The 20,581-nt window shown below is 37.4% G+C and overlaps 2 protein-coding genes across 5 annotated transcripts; one reads left to right on the top strand and one right to left on the bottom strand.

Moving 5' to 3' along the window:
* The first annotated feature begins 594 nt into the window (after positions 1-594).
* On the top strand, positions 595-13,007 carry LOC131794086 (pyroglutamylated RF-amide peptide receptor). 4 transcript variants are annotated; one of them, XM_059111590.2, is made up of 4 exons: positions 3,603-3,669; positions 6,181-6,262; positions 9,183-9,258; positions 11,481-13,006. In XM_059111590.2, the coding sequence occupies exons 3-4, from the start codon at positions 9,237-9,239 to the stop codon at positions 12,641-12,643; spliced, it is 1,185 nt and encodes a 394-aa protein (XP_058967573.2). In that variant the 5' UTR covers positions 3,603-3,669; positions 6,181-6,262; positions 9,183-9,236; the 3' UTR covers positions 12,644-13,006. The 4 variants fall into 4 exon arrangements, with proteins under 4 accessions (XP_058967574.2, XP_066020205.1, XP_066020211.1 ...); XM_066164108.1 differs by lacking the exon at positions 6,181-6,262 and having other exon boundaries at positions 3,561-3,669; XM_059111591.2 differs by lacking the exons at positions 3,603-3,669; positions 6,181-6,262; positions 9,183-9,258 and adding an exon at positions 595-633 and having other exon boundaries at positions 11,481-13,007.
* Positions 12,971-18,811, bottom strand: LOC131794087 (uncharacterized). The gene is made up of 4 exons (XM_059111592.2): positions 18,632-18,811; positions 17,383-17,527; positions 16,608-16,769; positions 12,971-13,234 (listed from the first exon to the last, which is right to left on the bottom strand). Exons 1-4 carry the CDS (start codon positions 18,681-18,683, stop codon positions 13,078-13,080), a joined length of 516 nt encoding a protein of 171 aa, XP_058967575.1. The 5' UTR covers positions 18,684-18,811; the 3' UTR covers positions 12,971-13,077.
* Positions 18,812-20,581: the final 1,770 nt, after the last annotated feature.

Raw genomic sequence — 20,581 nt, 5'->3', positions numbered from 1 at the left:
AAGTCTTGTCTCCGCCATTGAAAGTATTCAGATAATCTACCATTACCCTGAATGTTACATTATGAAGCTACAGACATTTTGGCCTTTTTTATTTTATATTAGAATTTTACAATGTCTGCCACGTTTTTATAAATAGCCGGCTGGTGTCAATGGTTCCTTCCGAATCTTTTCTCTTTTTTTCCGTCTTTGTAGGGATATTCTCCTGTTCTGTGCGTTTGAGTTTCGGCGTCAATACGTGTTTGCCCATCCAAACTCTCTGGTTTGTCGTTATCAATAAGGTTAAGTTTAATATTTATATCATTGCCATTTTTTAATATTCTCAACTTCGTTTTTTTAATATTTACCTTTTAAACCAGCAAGGCTCAGAATTTCGAAGTTCCGTTCTGTCATGAAGAATTAAAAAGAATTAAAATTTTACCATATCAGTTTTAAGAAAACTCATGACACATTGTCAGGTCTGCCAGAAAAATGAAAAATAACCGGCTGAAAGACCATTACACACCTGCCTTCGTATCGTGTTTCTATATTTTCAAATGACTCGCAGCTTGTTAATGGTTCGGCGAAGCCTCTAAGTGGAACCCTTAGACAACTCGTTTTGCCAAACTACAGACCTCGTTACAAATGGAATGAAAGGTACTGAATGAAGTGTCATTGCCATGGCTTTGGTAATACGATTTTATTATCATCAATATTAGAAATTTGCCTCCCGTAGTGAAATTGAAATTAATGACCGTCATAACTAAACTTATTGTAATGAAACTAAGACCAGTTATCAAACGGCAGCTGTTCTTAAATTTTCTCGATGTGAAAAGCGTACTTGTCTAAACTGGTCTATAGTTTTGCTGTAAATGTTAGGTATTCAGAAAAACTCGGAGAACTGAGAGTCGTATACATATCAAACTTACGTTTAACATCTGCCTCTGTAGATTTTCGTGACATGTCACGCAGTCTAAGGTCAGTCAAAAACACGCTAATTTTCGAACATTTTCCTCTTTTTCGTGTATTTCATTTGAATTGCTATCTTTCTTACCTTCAGTTTCTAAAACTAACGTACATAAGCTTTCTATACCACTGCATTTGAAGGCAATCATTAAAATATTTCGTTCGGGTTTTTGAGACTTATGGTTAGCGATTCAGACATGTCGAAGAGGGGTTCACGCCACATGCAAGCAGTGGCCATGGAGTCTGGGGCTATAACTCTAAAGCGCATGCCTATAACTGGTCATTACCGCGAAATACGAAAAAAACAATAAATTTGGCGCAATTTGATGTATAATACATGAGGTTTGGATATTGTTTGGGTTCGGGAAATGGGACTCGAAGTTTACGCGCTGGTGATTTTTTCTTCGCTGGCTCTTCTCGCGGTGGCGGTAGATGCACAAAACGATTTCGGCGAAGAAACAAATGGTCCAAAAGGGGAAAAACTGCCTTGGTTTACTTACGAAATAAACAAGTAAGTAAAAATTGCGCTTATCGAAGTGTATTCCGACCTGTTTCTTTTTTCTTTTCAATTTTTTTCAATTTTTTTTCACCGAACTGGTTTTTTTTTTAATCAGCTATCTCTTATATTCCCTGTCGAAGAAGTCTGATCAAGAGCCGAACGACGAAAGTACTGATTCTGTGATTGTGGGGAATCGTGGAAAAAATTTTGAGGGAATCTGAGATTCACGGAGTTGTTATAAATTCCAGAATTCTCAACGTCTTCAGGAAAAAGATTTCTCTCCTCCACTCAGCGTTCAAGAAAGCGTCAAAAAGTGGGGGGAAAAGTATAAAGAAGCTTATTGATGCGTGGAAGGCAAAAAACTACTCCTTCAAAATTTTCTATCATGAGCTCGAAAACAACTCATTGATTGAGGAAAACCAACAGCTTCGTGGGCAGAAAAGGAAAGCTGAACTGGATTTAGCCGCAGAGCAGGCAAAGCGATTAAAAATTGAGCAGGAGCTTTAAGATGTTATTAGGGATTCGGAAAACAGAAAAGAACAATACAAACAAAAATTCAAAAGATTAGCGAAAAAAGCAGCAAGAATGCAAAAAAAGGGACAAAGAGGTCCAAACAAAAGATTAAAGAATAGAAGGCAGCTGTTTTATACTGATTAACTCACAGTTAAAAGTTATTCTGTGCACTCAATTTACTCTGGTTGTAAGGCCTTGTTGGTCAGTCCAGCTGAAGTGATCACGATTTCCAGCCAACAGCGCATTGTGGACTAAGTCGTGTTCAAGGTTAACTATAAAAAGTGCTCTTCAAATATTTTTAAGTGTTGGATTTATAATAATGATTTGTTGCAATTTCAAAACGAAATGTTTGATCTGATCTGTTTTGGGCGAAGCGTAAAGAAAGACATTCTAAAGATCCGTTAAACCGATTGTTATTTCCTTTAATATTTAAGATAGAAATTTTGCTTCAGAAATAATCTATTTATTTGGCTAAGATTTATCTCAAGACAGCGAGATATTTGAGTGGGCGATACGAGATGTTAGCTTAAAGGATTTGATATAATCTTAGGGACGAGTACTACGTTCTTCACTGTTCTAACATTGCGCTCTTTGTGCGCAAAGCAATAAGTTATTGTGTGTATGTGTGTGTGCTAAAATTGTCAGAAATGAAGAATGAGGGAAGGCGAAACACAAGAAACGAATGATTCCTCAAGTGCCACTTCAAGCTGCCTTTCCACCCTAACATCAGCGTCAACATCTCCTCTTCAATTGTACCTTTCTTCGGCACTGACATGGATAATTTTTCTAACAATCAAAACTTTTTATGTTGGTGATCATTTTTTTTTTTATTCTTATGATCTTAAAGAATGATTCCACTCTGTTACTGCCAGGAGAATTAGATGCTGGGCCTCTTACGGTTTCAAAGGTTAAAGCAATTTTCCAATACATTTAAGCGTAAGATTGTACCATCCCATCCTTGCAGTGGATACGGTGGTGCTCTCACTGTACTTCGTGGTTCTGTAGAGGGAGGTTATTCTAGCATTTATATACAGCTTCCACTAAAAACGTATGAAGGAGCCGTATTACTGATGTGTAATGTATTCATCTTTGAAATTAAATCGACGAATTTTGATCACATTACGAATAATACATCGATATTTAAGAAGACGTAAATTGTTCTTTACATAAAGGAATATCCTCATTTAGATACAAAATGTTTTGGTCGCTGTTTATGTTAAAAGGGCATATATGAGCAATATTTGTTAAAAGATTGGATTTTTAGCTCCGTTTTGAAAGACTATGAAAGCCCCATCTAATTTAAGGAAGCCACCTTCAGCGAGATAGAAAAATTTCTCATTTCATGCAGCTTGTTCAAACTTTAATGACATATACAAACAATAACACCATGGAACCCCAAAATGAACAATTCTTAATGGATTTCAGTGGAAAAAAAGCTACTTAAAGTGTCAGAAATTTCGTTCTTTTAAGTGTGAAAACACCAGCTGATTATACATTTTGACGTAAAGTACACGTACTTTTTAATTAGTGTCTGTCAATTTCAGATTCAGAATTTGTTTTAATGAGAGAGGCTCTTAAGAGTTAGGAAGTTTTCATTCCGAACGCTTTCCAATGTAGATCAACGTCTTGCGAGCTCTAGAATTTTCCAACACGCTGGCTCTCTTCCTGTTTATGATCTGAGTCTTACGCGAGGTATCACAAAGTGCTAACACCAGGTAAGCTTATATTACCGGTCGCTGGTTAACTTTTTCTTATTTGGAGATAAGATATCGAGCAGGAACATTTCCACTTACATACATTATTCGCTGGAGCAGTCTTCACTATGCTCTTGGCGTTGCAAATTTCAAGAAAAACACAATCAGTTGTTTTCGTCACCTACGATAGGCACTCGCAATTTTTTTACGCAAACGACTCGACGCTTCTGAGATATCAAAGTTCAACCACATTTTCAAATATATCAGAAGCTCCTTTTACTTTTTTAACGAAACGGGTCCAAAACTGGAAGGAAATTTTAGAATCAGACTCTTCCGAAAAAAAAAAGGAAAAAAAAAACTTTTTAAGAGTATTATTGACGAAACAAAAAACATCTTTTTTCGCTTCCTTTTGCGTTTTGTTTTGAATAATCCTATAAAACACGACGCATTCGTTCAAATTAATGCTAGTTTTTTGGTTAGAGAAGGCTTCGCATCTTCCGGAAAAATAGATGTATTTACCTTTCCAAAATCCATTTCTTTTTTTTTATCATTTTCTGCACATTCACGAGGGAAGCTATGGGCAAATAAAGACTTGTAAGTAAAAAAAAAAAAAAGAACGAGATTTGCAGTAACTGTGTCCATTTTTCGAAAAGGAAACATTGCTTAGTTATGCATTAGAGTCTTCCCTCTAGAGGTGTATTGAAAGAAACGAAAGTGTATTTTTGACCAGACGGCTACTGATTATTATGCACCCAGCATTTTACATCTAACCCATACCCGCCTTCTTCGCGTATATGTTGGATGCCCGTTTACTTTTCTAAATAAACACTACCAAAACTGGAAGCAAGTTTAATGAATCACGCCCTTTCACGAATGAAAAACAAAAAAAGAAAATTACATCCTCAGGGGCGTAGCCTGGAGTTTTCAAAGGGGAAGGAGGATGGGGGGGAATGTCACACTTTGTCCGATAGAGGGCACTCAACAAATTGTCATGTCGACCTCCATGTCGTCATCTACTAAAAATAAAGGCTCATACAAATAACCCCCCCCCTCTTTTCTCCCCAGCTACGCCCTTGATCGTGTCAAATCTTTTCTCATCTACGAAGTACGATTTCTAAAATAAAACTTTTGTCTCTTGGTTCTGAATATGAACAATCCTAAAATCTCGAGGCATTTATTAATGAATTACAGTTTTTTGGTAAAATAAAGTGTCGCATCTTCCGTAATGATAGGTAATTCTTACATTTTCAAAAACCGTTTTGCTTTCTTTCTTATTCCATTTAACAAAGAGGCATTGAACATATCGTAAAGGAAAATATTCTGTGATACTTTTCCATTTTTACTGTAAGAAAAAATTTATTGGTGACGCAAAAGGTTCCTCCTTCTTACGAGATGTACTTTAGAAAGCGAAATTGTAATTGAACATATCGTAAAGGAAAATATTCTGTAACACTTTTCCATTTTTTACTACAAGAAAAAAAATTCTTGGTTATGCAAAAGGTTCCTCCTTCTTACGAGATGTACTTTAGAAAGCGAAATTGTAATTGTTACCAGACTGCGACTGACTTTCATGCGCCCGTCGAATAATTTTCATTCCCCCTGGCCTTCCCCTTCCTCTTATTTCTGCCACTTTTTAACGATTTTATTCTAATAAACAAAAAAATTAAATAACATAGAAGTGGTCGGTCTCTCAGTGAAATTTCATTTGGTCTCAAAACAGACAAAGGAAACTTTGTGATGATGACGTCAAAGAAACGGAAGATGGGCGCATTTGAATGAAACTGAAAGTCTTATTAAATTACATTTTGTAATTTTAAATTTTTTCTATTTGAAAAAAAGGAAATTACGTTTACTGCTGATAAAGGTTCTAAAAGCTGATATAATCGTCATTCATACTTTTCGTGTTCGAAATTGCTCCAGCGGGCTTGCTTTAACTCTGCCGACCGCCCCAAAATCGGCTTATGCTTTTAAAATTGTGCGGGTGAGATCAATATTGACATGACAGCTTCCGTTCAGAACTTCAAACACACTATTAATTTACTTTCTAGAAATAAACAGGCGTTTCAATCCAAACAAAATCCTGAGCTGGCCTCCTGCAGTGAAAGCAAAATATATCGACCGCCATAACTAAAAGCAGTGCAGGTGAAATAAAAGAAATCAAGTTCTCAAACGACTTCAGCCAGAAACTAATGTCGATTCATTTAGTTCGTCATTATTATTCTGATCTGAGTATTTTTGAATCACGAAATTACCAAAAGCACCCCCTTTGTAACTAGTCTATAGTTTTGTTGTTCATCTTACCAACGTGACAAAACACATTTATTTTATAAATGATAAATAAAAGAAAATGAGCTAAAAAAAAGAACAAAAAAAAAACAAATATTGCAAGCGAACGAAATCAAACACTCTTAAACCGGAAATTAATTCGGGATATAAACAAGAAGTTGACTGCAAAATAGTAAATAGAATTACGAGCGCAAGATGAGAAGTGATTTATAGTGTTTTTATTGGCGTAGTTTTCTCCTCATATAGATGTCTTCCACTTTTGCTGGCATATCATTTATTTGTGAGAAAAAGGAAACGAGGAATCGTCCCATCTAAAGCTTCAGAAAAGGTATTTTAGATAGTTTGTGTAATTTGTAAAGCAGTTCTTGTCACAAAAAAAAAAAAAAAAAAAAAAAAAAAAAAATCGAGTCGATTTTAAGGTATATATGATTGGGTTATTATGAACTGCGACATCTGCTTTCTTAAACTGTACAGCCCAAAGTATGTTAACATCGGCAGGCAATTCGGCGAAAGCTATCCGAAAAATTCTTCCTTGTAAAGTGTTTAGTAAGGTTGAAGAAATCAACGCTTGAAGGTTCAAACCAAATTGAGTATATGTGTAGAAGTCGTAGTCATGATAAATGATTTGATCCATGTGCTACTCGTGCTAACAGCACCGAACACACAGAATTCGGTGATAAATTGCTTCATGTTTCCAAGCTAGGCAGTTAAAGAATTAAACAGATTCAGTTTTCCTTGTAAATTTTATATGAGCGCGCCTCGCGCTGAGTTAAGTGCCTCTTTCCCCATTAATAAAAAGAAAAAGAAAAGGAAAATTAGGGACTTGTTTCGTGTTTCCAAGCTGGGCAGTTTAGAGAATTAAAACAGATACAGCTTTCCTTATAAATTTTATTTTAGCACGCCTCGCGCTGAGTTAAGTGCCTCCCTTCCTTTTGGGAAGAAAAAAAGAAAAAAAAAAGGAGAAATAAGGCCTTACTTTGGGCTGTATTCCAGTGATGCCTATTGCGTAACAAACTAACAAGGAATACCTTGATTTGAGGAAATTGTAACCATGACAACTGCAAAATTAACTATCGCTTTTCTAACCTTCTTACGTCATAATCGGGACACGCGTTTAAATAATTGACATAATGTGGTCTCCATAGCGACCCAGCTTAATTGACAGTTGTTTTGGAGTATGGCTTGTTATTGACGACGAGAAAAATTGAAGTTTAGATTATCAGATTATCGCAAACAGAATCAGGCAGGTTCCATGCACTATTAAGTAGTATAAATGTGTTTCGCAATATTCCTTTCACGATAGCTTTTGGCTTATATATGAGTACATGGCGCATACATAGGATATTTTTTTCGTCTTTCATATTCCAAAAAAACAGTCTTTTATTGAAAAGACACTGATTCGTGAATGCACGAATTCTCAAAGCTTAAGGTTCACCTATCCATGTTTAAAAATTCCAATCACGCATGAGTTATCACCTTTTCAGTCACGTTCATGCGATAGCCATCGTGAGACATGAAAAAAAAACCTGGAAATTCGTTTTACAAGAAATTAAAAAAGACATTGCCAATCGAATGTTGCGTAGAAATCTTGGAGGGCCTTAATTAATCAAAGTTTCAATACTAAAAAATTTCCGCTTTTTTTTTTAATAGAGGAGCTAAATGCTCATTACACGTTTGGTTTTTCCTCATTTCCCTCTCTGCCCTTGACCATCGCCAAAATAAAATTATGTACCTATATTTTAGAAAGCCTAAATGTCGTGTAATTCTGTTTGATTAATTAAAGTCGACTTTGACCGGAAATTCACAAAAAGAACTGAAAATGGGTAAATTATGGTCATTTTGAAAATTAGTATTTCTTTTACAAACCTTAACAACTAGAGAAAGAACTTAATGTTTCCAAAATGGTCTTTAATTTTTGGAGTTGCACACAATTTTACACATTATTAGCCACAATAAAACAAAGTTTTATGATCAGCGTAAATCAATTACGGTTGCTAATGGCTCTTTTCGAGCAACTTCCTTCCTCGTAGAGCAGGGTAAGTGGGCAAAAAAACTAAATTTACAACCATTAAACCATTTTCTCGACAAATTTTGTCAGCGCTGCCTTCTTCAGTACGTAATACTACGCACACACACTGTCTAATGACATCAGCAAAATGCATTGGTCACGCTCTTTTAGTATACTTTATTTGTCGTTTGATAAAACGTCGAGCAAATCAATCTGGGCACGTTTATTTTAATGAGGGGCCTTTGAATGTCTCCGTGGTTCCGTGAGCTTGTATCACTGTGTCAATTATTGGACCATATTGATGGTAACAATAAGTATCTACAACATGCGAATAGTTCATTTCACGCGCGCTGATTGGCTAGTTCGAAGAAGATAAACAAGTACTATTCAACTCTGTGTAGGCGAAGAGAAAAAAATTGCGATCTTGATTTCCGCCAATTTTCCGGTATATTGACAAAAATTAACATTTTTATTTTGGTTTCTGTGTGGTATATACTAAAATGATTATTTACCTCAGTGTGGGTGAAAGTGGTGAATAATTGTTAATTACAATGTCGCCGACCAAATTGCAAACTTCTCATGTTTCCCTTTCATTACATTTATTTATCGGTACTGGAAGGGCAAATATCATTTCGGAAGATTAAGAAGTAATTTTCTCTTCGATGCATGGCACGTTTTACTCTAGAACCTTTAATTTATACTGTGCACGTACTGGATTCTAAACGGGGAGGTTAGATCGTGCTGTTGATTGAAAAAGCAATTAATAGATTCATGGGCAAAATGCATTAGTTGTTTGTTTATTTAGTTTTGTCTCGTCTTTTTACACCTTTTCCCTTTCTGTGTATCATTCTGGTTTAAATGTTTTGGTTTGTTTTTAAATCCTTTTTCTACATTTCCAACTATTTACTTTGCGTAGTGTTTGATGTTCTCTGATGAGTCAAAACCGGATAATAGCTTTTTTATTTTTTAAAAATGGCACTGTCAGACCATCAAACACAAATGGGATAAAATCATCTTTCTCTCACGAATTTTAACAATAGCAATTATTTCATGAACTAAAATAAATAAAGGAAGATTTCTTATCGGTTTAATTTTCAAACGCTGGCATATCATCTCGCGCGGAAATCGGCCAATGAAAGGTTTTAAAAGGCAGCTGAACATTCACCATGTTTGTCATTTTCTGCAACACATTCTGGAGTTAAAAACCATATAATAACGTCAGTCAACCCTTTTTTTGAAGGCATTTCAAGTCAAAAAGCAGACGGATTGCTGAAAGGAAACTTGAAGCATCAGAATGAATGTTTCTGTTTCAAATGGTAAGTTTTTACGACGGTCTTAGAGATATTGCATGTCTTATTCAAAATATCCACCATGAAGCTGGGCAAATATGTTAAGTCTTGGCGGTTTGACTGTGGTGCATTTTCTTCAGACTTTGCCGGACAGAATATTCTACGAGTGAGTGCCTGAACTGAACTGGTAAACAACAAGTGTTACTTAATAAACGATTAAAACAAAAAAGGGTGATAACGAGGACGAAATTTTAAGCAAATTCCGAGCTGAGGCAGTATCATACATGCAGGCAGGCGTGGGTTGTGTTTAGTAAATTATCGCCATAATAGGTAGTTATACTGTGACTTCTATTCATTTTGAAACAACAACTGGTTTATCATATTTCCTTCCATGAGAGAAATTGTGAAGAAAGGTAGTAAAATAAAATTAAAAATTACGATCTTTTTAGCGTAGGGGGAACCTTTCAAAGAACAGTTTCCAAAGGCTTCCTGCGCGATTTCTTTCTCAGCACTACGCGGAAAATGAATATTCGCAATCTTTGTTTACAATCCTGGGCAAATATTCGAGTCGAGGACTTCCTAAAGTCGAGGAAGGGTACACCAGGTCTCAGCTTTCCCCAAACATTTCTAGGTATATTAAAACTCTCTATAGCAATTCCGTTAAAGATATAAATTTTCAACTATAAAGACTTCATAGTAAGTGCTTGAGTACTCTGTATATTTAAGGTCTTGTGCGTGATCGCAAACTTCCGATCCATAAAAGATTTTTTTCAATGTACATTTGATCGCTCCTGTAAAACAATATTTGAGGCAAAAAGGCATTGAGTCGCCCCCAACTCGTTAGATTTATCAATTCGCCTACATTTTCATTCAATTCGGTTGACTTATCAACACTCAACTGCCTTAGAAGACATGACATTGGAAGTCAGTTTCAAAATCTAACCCCCGTAGAATCCATCGAGAGATTAAACCCCCACGTAGTTTTTATGAAGGCAAAGGAAATGAAAACTGCGCCTTTCAGAGTCGGCTAGTGAGAGATCAAATGCTGATAACTATTCCTTAAATGAACCTGCCCGTATTACATATGTTAAGAAAAATTGAAAAAAAAAAAAAAAAAAAGAAAAAAAAAGAAACTAAACTTTCATTGAAAGAAAACAAATGATTGATGAAGGAAAGAAATAACACCCCCGGGGAAATCATTGATTACATGGGACAGAGATTTCTTTCGTATCTATACGGCTTCTGATTAAGTGATACACCTCCGAATCTTATCGTCCTGCTAAAATAAATGTTGGAATGGCAAAGAGCAGTTTAACTGAAAGACCCAAGCGTTTCATTTTGGTAATGGTTAAAAAGCCGCTGATCAGCAGTTATCCTATACGAAATACATTACTTCTCTCTGTTGAGGAAATTAGCTTTAATGATGGTGAAAAAAGATGAAAAATGCTATCCTTGAATGAAAATGGTCGACGTAACGCCTCGCCTCAGGGTTCCAGTAACTGGGGCATAACCGAGCTGCAAGTTAGACGCCGAACTGGAATGGTGATAGGATGCACAAGCGCATGGGTTATTAAATAAAAACAACGTGCAAAAGGAAAAAACTTTGACGTCCGATAGAAAATGAGAAGTTCGGGGAATATTTACGTTAACATCTTCTAGAGATTAATTGTTCCTTCTCTCTCGGGCACTTGTCAGCGTGGACATAGAATGCTGCAAATTTAGGGCAGTAAGTTTCTTGCGACTTTTTCAGTCATTTCCTAATTTAGAAAGCTTTTAATTAAAAGTAAATCATGATTATTAAAATTTTTGAAATGTCCTTCATATCTTTTCGAACGATGTCGCTTTTTCTCTGCAATTTGTCTTCGCATTTTTAAAAGATCGAATAAGGAAAAGGCCGTCCGGCCCCGCACTCACACGGCTTTGTTACAAGAACTTAAATAAAAAAAGAAAAGAGTAAAAAAAAGGCGCGTTTTTCATAAAATCGTGAATATTTTTTTTCTGACTCTAAAAGACAAGGGAAAGCTTTAATTGTATAATTTTTGTGTTTTTCCCGTGTGTGCCCGTCTATAGCATTCCATTTAAGTTGAAGCAAAAATTTTAGAAATTTTCAAAAGTCAGTGGTGATAGGATAAAATGCTTATTGACTGAGTTAGGTTGACCGAAACGGACTACAAAACAATGATTATATGATTAGACGAATTCTTAAAGTGACTGTGTTATTAACCTTACGTTATAATGTTACTTTCCAGACTCGTTTAATGACACCCAGGCTTGGCGGAATAATATTCCACAACTCCCAACATATGCGCACAAAGTTATAATTACCGTCGTCTACAGTACGATGTTCTTGTTTTCTTTAACCGGAAACTCCATGACGATTTACATTGTGTGGAGTAAACCTTACCTGCGATCAGTTACCAACTGCCTGATTGCGAACATGGCCACAGCAGATCTTATTATGACATTTAGCGCCATGCCTTATGTGGTCGCCTACACCTTCATACAGGCTCGGTGGTTCGGAGGTGTCTTGGGAACGGTCACATGCAAATTGTTGATGTTTTCAGTTCCATTGTCCATCGCAGCTTCTATATTCTCTTTGGTGGTAATTGCGTTGGACCGTTTTTTCGCTGTAGTTTACCCGTTTAATCGTCCTAAGGTAATCCGCAAGATTTCTGTGATGAGCTCGATCGTCTGGGCCTTGTCGATCTTGTTTGCATCACCGTATTTGTATGCTCACAAAGTGCTATTAGGGGGGGACAATAATTATCATTGCGTTCAGCGATGGGAACCGCCCATTACTGATCACAGCAAGGCGTTCCGAACCTATTTTATTTTCATTTTCGTTTCTCTTTACTTGGTTCCACTGTTCCTCATCGCCATCTTTTACAGCATCGTTTCATTTAAGCTCTGGGCGCGAAGAATCCCTGGGAATCCATCAGCTACAAACATCAGGCATGCAGAAGCGAGCAAGAAAAGAACTATCAAAATGCTCGTCATTATCGTTATTGTTTTTGCCCTCTTCTGGCTTCCTGCGCAAGTGATTCACTTATTGGCAAAGTTCAATCTACGAATTTACTATGCGATATCACCTATAATAATTTTGATAGCGTTTGGCATATCACACCTTAACTCCGCCATAAATCCCTATCTCTACATAGTCCTGAACAAAAATTTCCGACGCGCTAATAAGGATGTTCTTCAGAGCTGTTTCAAGCCCGCAGGGAGCTTAGTGCGTTCCTGGGGAAGCAACACCACCTCGAGTGCGTATCTGGCCGAAGGCATGTCCATGGAATACGTGAGTGTCGGAGATCTGGGGAGAAGAGAAAAGTACGACTTGTCCAGAATCGAGAGAGATCGGGACCCTTCGTTGTGTGTTAGACAAGTAAGCCTAATGAAAGTAAAGGAAAACTAGTTTAACAAGTGCATTGTGGTTCGTAAAGAGTCTTGTATGACGTTATTGATATGAAACATTGTTCGGCCTCAGGCGAAGCCCCCAAGCAGGACTGCTTTTAATTTTGAAATGAGGAGCCTGCAAGAAAGATAAGAGGACTTCAATGAAGCTTTCGGATTTGCATTGGTTCAAATTGCACTCTTGAGAGAGAAACATAACTGATACGAGCATATTATTATAACTCTTAGACCAAAAAGAGCTCCTTTTTCTTTTTCGTGAGTAAGAACCAACCCGTGCTTGAAGGAGTCTTTTTTTCGGCCATTTGTAACATAATAGAACAACCTGTAATTCCATAAATTCCTTTATTAAATCCCATTTACTTTAAACATGCTTAAATTACATGAATGTTAGATAAACCCGCCAAATTTCTCATAAAGCTGTTCTTTTCCAAGAGATTATATGAACAGCGCCAGAACGTCGAAACAGACTTGCCCCTGGTTGTCAGTGTCACTGTGCTTCTTCAAGTCTTCCCCGTACCAAAACCTTAGTTTTCCATACTGCTGCAAGTAAAACGGATGGCAAAAGTCCTCGAAGACAATCTCAGTCGAGTCTCTAATAAAAGATAGATTGTTCTTTAGTACTAGCTGAGGGACAAGAAAGGAAGCGAGAGATTCTAACTGAAAGGTTGAATCGATTTATAAACGAATCGGTCCATAGATTGATTGACTTATTGGCTGATTGATTTATTGATTAACCAAGGGACTAACCGACTGCTGATTGACTGACTGCCTGCCTAACTGACTGAATGACTGACCAATTGGCTGACTGATTGACCGACTGATTGACTGACTGGCCTATTGATTGATTTACTGACCGATTGATAGACTGACTAACTGTCAGATTGATTGAATCACTGATTGACTAACTGGCTGACTTTCTTAAAGGGCATGTAAACCCAAAAATACATGTTTTTCTTATACTATGTAAAAAGTGGCGTAGAAAACGAATTTGAAATTAGTTTTGTCCAATTCGACTTATTTTAGGAGAAAATCGGCATTTTCAACTGAAATTCCATTTCCGGTAAAAACAATAGTGAGAAGTCGTGACGTAAGCGGTGGAACCAAAATATTGCGCAACACATATTCCCCAGTAGAACTAGTGTGGGAGTTCGTGTAAGTGGCGGTAGTTCGGAAGATGTTTTTTCAGAAGAGAGCGACTCGAATGCCTTAGGCTTAGTACATGACAGCGCTGGGGATAATCCAGAATCTTCAGGAGAGTCTGGGCCACGTCCTTAACAATATGAGCCGCGTAGAGTTCACCGAAGCGATCCGCACGAAGACAGTACAGAACATGTCGACGGCGATGCGACAGTCTCGGAAACTCAGACTGGTATTTAATTTACTTTGTGATTTATTTGTATTTAACATGAAAATGCAATAAAGCGAGAGTACAATCTAAAGGAATGCAACATAATTTTTTTTTAACTTGAGCTTCTGAAAGTGTTTTATATAAAATTATCAAAGGTGCGAGTGTGGAACTTGTCAACTAATGCCGACAACTCATGAAAGTGTTTGTTGTACGGAAATCGGGCAATTGTGGCAAAATGGCCTGAAACCCAGATAAGTTGTATCACTGAGCATCCAGGTTTTCAGTCAATTTGCCTCGATTTCTGGGTGCTGGAGACGGCCAAGTACGCGTACAGGCAGCAGCAAAGCACAGATAATCACACAGGAAACGACTAAGCTAAATATTTTCTGTTTCATCTGTTTTGTTACATTTTGAGATCGATTTACTTGAGTTGTTTCTGCCATTGATTCAATAATACAGTACTAGAGCTAGTTGTTTTTCGCTTCTTTCCTGGCAGGAAATTTCGCTAAATTGCCTACAGATAGCTTGTTCGTTGGTGTTGGGGATATCTCGGCAAACACTTTAAGGTCGCTGTGCTTTCTTGTGCGGTAAACAATATCCTTCATCTCAGAAGCATTTCCATCGATAAACAAGTTGTATCATGTACATTTCCTTGTGTGGCCTTCATAATTATCCAACCCTGTTTGTGTTTGCTTCGATTTGAAATATTGAAAAGATAGTTTTGCAAGCTGAAATCAGGATCTTTTAAGTCGTACTCAAAATGATGAATATTGTTCTACTGACCTTTGAATGTATTTTCACTGTAACCGTGACACAAATTCTTCTGCTGTTTCTCTGCAGGGTTTCTCAAAGGAAGAACCAAGCGGGGCTGGCTTGGATTTTCTTATAGAACATAAGGGTTGATTATGGGATCCTATATAGAATTCTTTGTATCGAAACGACAAAATTCCAGATCACGTTATTACACACTGATATCAACGAATTCTCTTTCTTTGATACGTGTTTCGAATTCAGGCAAAGGTTCAGACATGTCAGTGTCTTTTACGGGCTCAGCGCTGGCTCCCGAACAACTGGCTTCCCCATAATATTTCATTAGATGAGAAAAAAGATGTTTTTAGAGAACCAATAAAGCTATTGTTGTTTAATTAACGAAACGTTTTCATGTAAATCGATTTTGTACTTTCTCTGTTGACTTTCTCAGTTCGGTCGCCGGGGGCCGCTTCCGAATCCTCGTCGTCTGCCGACTGTATGGGTCGTTTTTATACTTCCGAATAATTTGCTTCTAGTGAGGCCTGAATCGTCGGTACAGCACAAGGAAGAAAAATGACTGCTACAAACAACAGAACGTTCGAACGGCTCGACGAAATCGGCTATTTTCACATGAACCGAATTTCACAAACTGGCGCTTCAAATTTGCGTCATTTGGAAATATTTGCATTGTATGCCCAGTTTTGTTTGAATCAGTACAAAACTGGACGACACAACGCTTCACCATTACGAAAAAATCGAATATATTGAAGCAAACTGTAAGTGAAAAAATCATGACGAGACCAGCAAACAACGGCTGTAGAAAAGACCCCTTCGTGCCTCACGCGATTATAAAACGAGACTTTGGAGGGTCCACCCGTGATGTCACAGGAAAGATGGCGCCATTCAAGATGGCGAATGTTTCGAATTTGGAAGAGCTTTTACAAAGTGAAAATGGACTTTTGAGAATAAACGAATGGTACCTTTGGTGTACTTGATATATTTACTAAACATCTGTGTGAAAAGAAAATGAACGTTTTTTGGGTTTACATGCCCTTTAAATGTCGACTGGATGGCCGAGTGTGAGGTCGACCAATTATAACTAACGGACTTAAGAGACTGGGGCAATGGCTGACTCATTGTCTGACTTACTAAAATACTGAGTGATTTACAAATTGACATCCCGACAGGCTGAGCTACTTACTGTTTGAAAAGGGATTTGGGCGACTTAAACGGAGCCAGAGGTGCACTCAAAGTTTTAATTAACAGACCGACCCACAGACTGGTTGAATCGCGGAATAACTGATTGACTGATTTACTGAGTCCCCTACAGACTGACTCATCGAGGAACTGTTTGATCGACTTACTCACCGACTGATCCTCTGACTGACTGGCTTTCTGATCGTCAGTCTGACTCCGACTAACTGCCTGTCTGTCGGACTGCCTTACATTGTTTGACTAACCGACTGACTGCCTGAATAAAGGAGGTCAGTTTCTAAAGAAACCGTGGTGCTGCGTCGGTGGGGAAGTATAACAAGGTAATTTAGTATTATCAACTTAGTTGATAATGTGAATTGGCCACCGTAAAGAGTTTCTGAGCTGACGTTACGAGCATTATCCCTTCGTCATTCGCACTGAAGAAGGGCTAAGGCTCGAAGCGTCAGCTAAGAAACTCTTCACGGTGGCTGATTTACATTATCAACTCAAGTGATAAAACCAAATTATGTCTAAAAGTCGGTTTGTCAGACTTTCTAAACAACTGACTGACTGACTGATTAACTGTGTTAATTAAAAATTGGATGGCTGGCAACTTTTATGATTTAACTTGATTAGCAATCATAGATCTAGATATTGAAGATTTCCTTCTTACATTGCGTCAGCCAGTGGTAGGTAATACCACATTCCAGAAGAATCTTTGATAAGCTCTTCGCGCGGATAGATCACATGGTTAGATTCGTCGGTAACAATGATGTTGAATCCATTCTCTTTGGCACAGCCCCAATTGCTGTCGAAAGCCTCATTATTGGTACACCTTTAGGAAGCAATTAGAAAGTCTCGCAATTATATAGTTGAATATGGAAGCTACATCATGCTTTCTGATTTCTTCAGGGCTATTATGTTTGGCCAATGCCGAGTAAGACATTTCTAGATCTGATAAAAAGCTTTTTTTGATTCGCTTAAAGAAAAAAAGCGTAATCAACCACCGGCCTTTGCGCCCCCACTATATTCCCAATAGACTTATCATGGCTTCCATACCCTTTTGATGTATGTAGCCACTTTTGCAAGAAAAAATAAGGAAAGAGTTGTCGAGCCTCGTGGAAACATAGTAAGGAGTTCGAAGGATTCCTCGCATAGAGAACAGTGTATCACATGCAGGCATTGTTGAGGCATCGCTTTCCTTGTCTTATAAACATATAGATAGAAAGGTATTACACTAGATGGTAGGCAAGTTTATTACCGGTGTTAACTTGCTCCGAACACTTTCGTCATCTGGAGGTTTTGACAATTCACTGATACTTTCGCCAGTCTTGGCTGGAAATCGACAGGCATTGCGGATGGGAATGATCCTGCCTGAAAACACAACCGTGGTCCTAGACAGGCTCCGAGCCTGAAACCAGACGCACGACGCACAGCATTTTTCTCACCTGATCTTCCCAGTCTGATGCTTCAGTTTCAATGCTGCTACCAGTTTACTCTTGCCGTGATACTGCAAATGGCCATAACCTTTATCTCTTGGCCTGACACACACTGGAAACAAACTGAGCTGTTTCCAATCGTCCTCTTGCTGAGCTGTAAAGAAAGTTGAAACGCTAGAAATTTGCCAACCATTGAATTACTTGTAGGTAAAGCTGAGTGAGAATCCTTACTGTAACGATACATGACGTCATAAAGTACAGAATGCACGTTCGATCCAAGATAATTTTGACCTCTAAAATATGAATCAGTTTGCGCAGTTGAACTCATTACCCTTTGACAGACAACTTTGTGTTATGGGTGTATGGACGCCTTTAGGTAACACTGAGCCATATTTGATATTTGAGATGTATCTTTTTTGAGAAACGAATCAAACATCTGTTGCCGTTTAAATTTAAATTGCAGTAGCATATTTTCAGGATGCAGATCGTTGCTTGGCAGTTCAAATGGTTGATAATAGAAGCAGCGATGATTTTCCTAAACTTTGGTTAGTTAATGAACTCAGAGATTAATTAGCGCGGACGTTTATTCGATAAAAATCGGCATCAAATCATTAACTTTTACCAAGCAATTTGATTGCATATAGTCAAGGCGCGTTTCGATCGCGTTTTCATCATGTGAATAGATTTTATCTAGATTTTATTCCAAGTTGGCGTCCAAAACGTTGACCAATCTTTCAATACGTATTTTAATTTACTAAACGCGAGCGCTTTCAAAGAAGCCAATTTAGTATTATCAAATGAGTTGATAACGTAAATTGGTCACCGTAAAGAGTAGCAAAGCTGACTTTTCGAGCGTTAGCCCTTCGTCAGAGCGATTTAACACAGTTTCTTTACAAAGCTACCCCCCTGCTTTCGAAGAGACCGAGTTTCAACCAGTCGCAAAAGTAGTTGAGACAGGTTACCACGACAAGCAATAATTGTTCACCATGTGATCCAAAATAATGTTTTCCACCTCTTCCCCCTTAGCAATGTTGTTAACTAAGCAGTACTATGAAAAAACTTTGATGGTCAACATTAAATCGGGGAAGGGGGGAAGCTTTTGGTTTTTTAGCACACAATTACTTGTTAGCTATCTGTAGTAGGAGGTAAACAAAGTTTTTGCTCAATGTGTCTCAATTTTTTTTGCAACTGGTCGTTGTATTACCAAGAAGTTGTCCTACCATTTAGGTTTAACTTAGAAAATCAATGATAGGCCTACCGTTTGCAATTACACTGCTAATGGTAACGATGAAAAGAAATTTAAAGATCATTCTTGCAACACGATACCAAGTGCTTCTGTGACAACTTCTCGGATAATCTTCCAATTTTTCTCGGATTCGGAAGTGATGCAGGTATATGATGCTGATGTTGTGATGTACTCTGTGCAAGTGAAGCTAGTAAATTTGACAGGGAAGTTTTATTGGAAAAGTAAACTGACTCTTACCTAAGCGCAAACAATGTACCTTGATTAAATAAAAAAGAATGTCTTCTTGGAAAAGAGTTAAACATGAAAAACAAAGTTTTATTTGATGGGAGAACAGTTGCAAAGCGTGTGTGTCTTTTACTATGGCGATATTGTAAAACTGTTTACAATTGTCACATTTTTGTACGACGATGAACCATTTCCAAAGCAATTCCCACAAAATCAAAGAAAAACAAAAGAAAAACAATCAAAGTCGAAGTTAGTTAATCTTTTCCATCACGCATATCTTCATGAACACGCACGTATTCTTATTTTCAAACGAATTGTATTTTCAGTTGATATTTTCCACGGTACTTTAAGAAAATGGAGTAAACATTTTACAATGATGATGAACTCGACTTAGGTTTACGTCGCGTGAAAGCTCATGACGACGAAGCCCCAGTGAACTAAAATGTAGAAATCGATAGCGAAGTTTAATTTTAATTAAAATTTTTTTTTTTTAAAAACTTAGCTACAACACAGACTCGCATTTCTATTCATTCTGCCAACAGCTGTACACTTTTGGGCCACTTATTCTACTCAATGTCTATCACAGAATAGATAGCGAGCACTGTAGCCAATCAGATAGCACAAGGAATAGATTCGCCGATGTTTAACGACTGACTTTCAAAAGCATGACGAGAGCCGATCATTCGGACCTTACCCTTGGCATGTTGGGATCGAGGCATGCACTTATTGCAAAAAATCGTAAATTTCGTAATTCTCTCTGGATAGTAAAAAGACAGTTAAGCTGAAATTTCTGCCGCCTTCTTGTCCCAATCCCCCCAAGAGGCACCCGTAGATATTGACGCTTGTCTTACTACTCCTCTAGGGCTCATGTAGTTCTGTTTTACTGAAGCCATCTCAAACACGGATCAAATACAGAAAAATGGCTTATATTTACTAGTGGACTGACAAAGCTCCTCCCATACTCTTGGATACATGAAAGGCTATTTGTCACAATCTGTTGAAGTCAATTCTCGAAACGCAAACAACCAAATAAATGCAGATTTAAGAATTTTTTCCTCGTGATTTTACCAGAAATAATGCGACCTTATTTCATTTAAAATTCCTTTGTTGAGCTAATTAAAAATATTTCCTTGTTAAACTCGTCTTTAATATATATTGGTTAATTCACAACGGAGACTGTTGGTTTTTTGGTTTTGTTAACCAGAAAAGGCAAATAGAACGACAATTTCTAATTATAAAATAACACAACGTAGATTGGGAGCATTTGATTAAAGAAGAGTCATCTTCAATTCTCAATGCATTCGACTGTAGATCTGTGGAATAAAAATCTTAAAATCGCTATCATGATCACATGTAGAAATAAAAATGATTTGTTTCAAGCCAATCTGCGCTCTTTTTCTTGTCTCGGGCAGGGTTGATTACTTAATTATTAGAAATCATATAATCTCTAACCGGTTAGCAGTTTCCCCAACGTCGCCAGGGAAAGCAATCGCTTTCCTTAAAAAAAAAAAGCCATAAGACACGTAAACAAATTCTTGGTTGAAAACCGAAGCTTTTTTACATCTTAAGTTATTAAAATGATGAAAGTATGGTCTCTGATTAATGTCTTCTCGTCTTGATTGCAATAAAAAAGAATTCATTTTCTTTCATTAGAACTGTCAATTAATTGAATAGGAAAGTAAATATTCTTTCAATAAAAACTTCGTCTTCTTTACTCTACAAAATCATTCGACAAAG

Source organism: Pocillopora verrucosa, chromosome 1 (assembly GCF_036669915.1).
Source record: "Pocillopora verrucosa isolate sample1 chromosome 1, ASM3666991v2, whole genome shotgun sequence".
Taxonomy (NCBI): Eukaryota; Metazoa; Cnidaria; class Anthozoa; order Scleractinia; family Pocilloporidae; genus Pocillopora; species Pocillopora verrucosa.
The sequence above is the reverse complement of the archived record's forward strand: the minus strand, read 5'-3'. Positions and strand labels throughout refer to the sequence as shown.

Excerpts from the sequence above, each read along its gene's own strand:
- LOC131794086 (XM_066164108.1), top strand. The coding sequence starts at position 9,237 with ATGAATGTTTCTGTTTCAAATG. Across the intron at positions 9,259-11,480 it reads GAATGTTTCTGTTTCAAATG|ACTCGTTTAATGACACCCAG; the intron begins GTAAGTTTTTAC and ends GTTACTTTCCAG.
- LOC131794087 (XM_059111592.2), bottom strand. The coding sequence starts at position 18,683 with ATGATCTTTAAATTTCTTTTCATCGTTACCATTAGCAGTGTAATTGCA. Across the intron at positions 16,770-17,382 it reads CATCAGACTGGGAAGATCAG|GTGTACCAATAATGAGGCTT; the intron begins GTGAGAAAAATG and ends TGCTTCCTAAAG. Across the intron at positions 13,235-16,607 it reads CTACCACTGGCTGACGCAAT|AGACTCGACTGAGATTGTCT; the intron begins GTAAGAAGGAAA and ends ATCTTTTATTAG.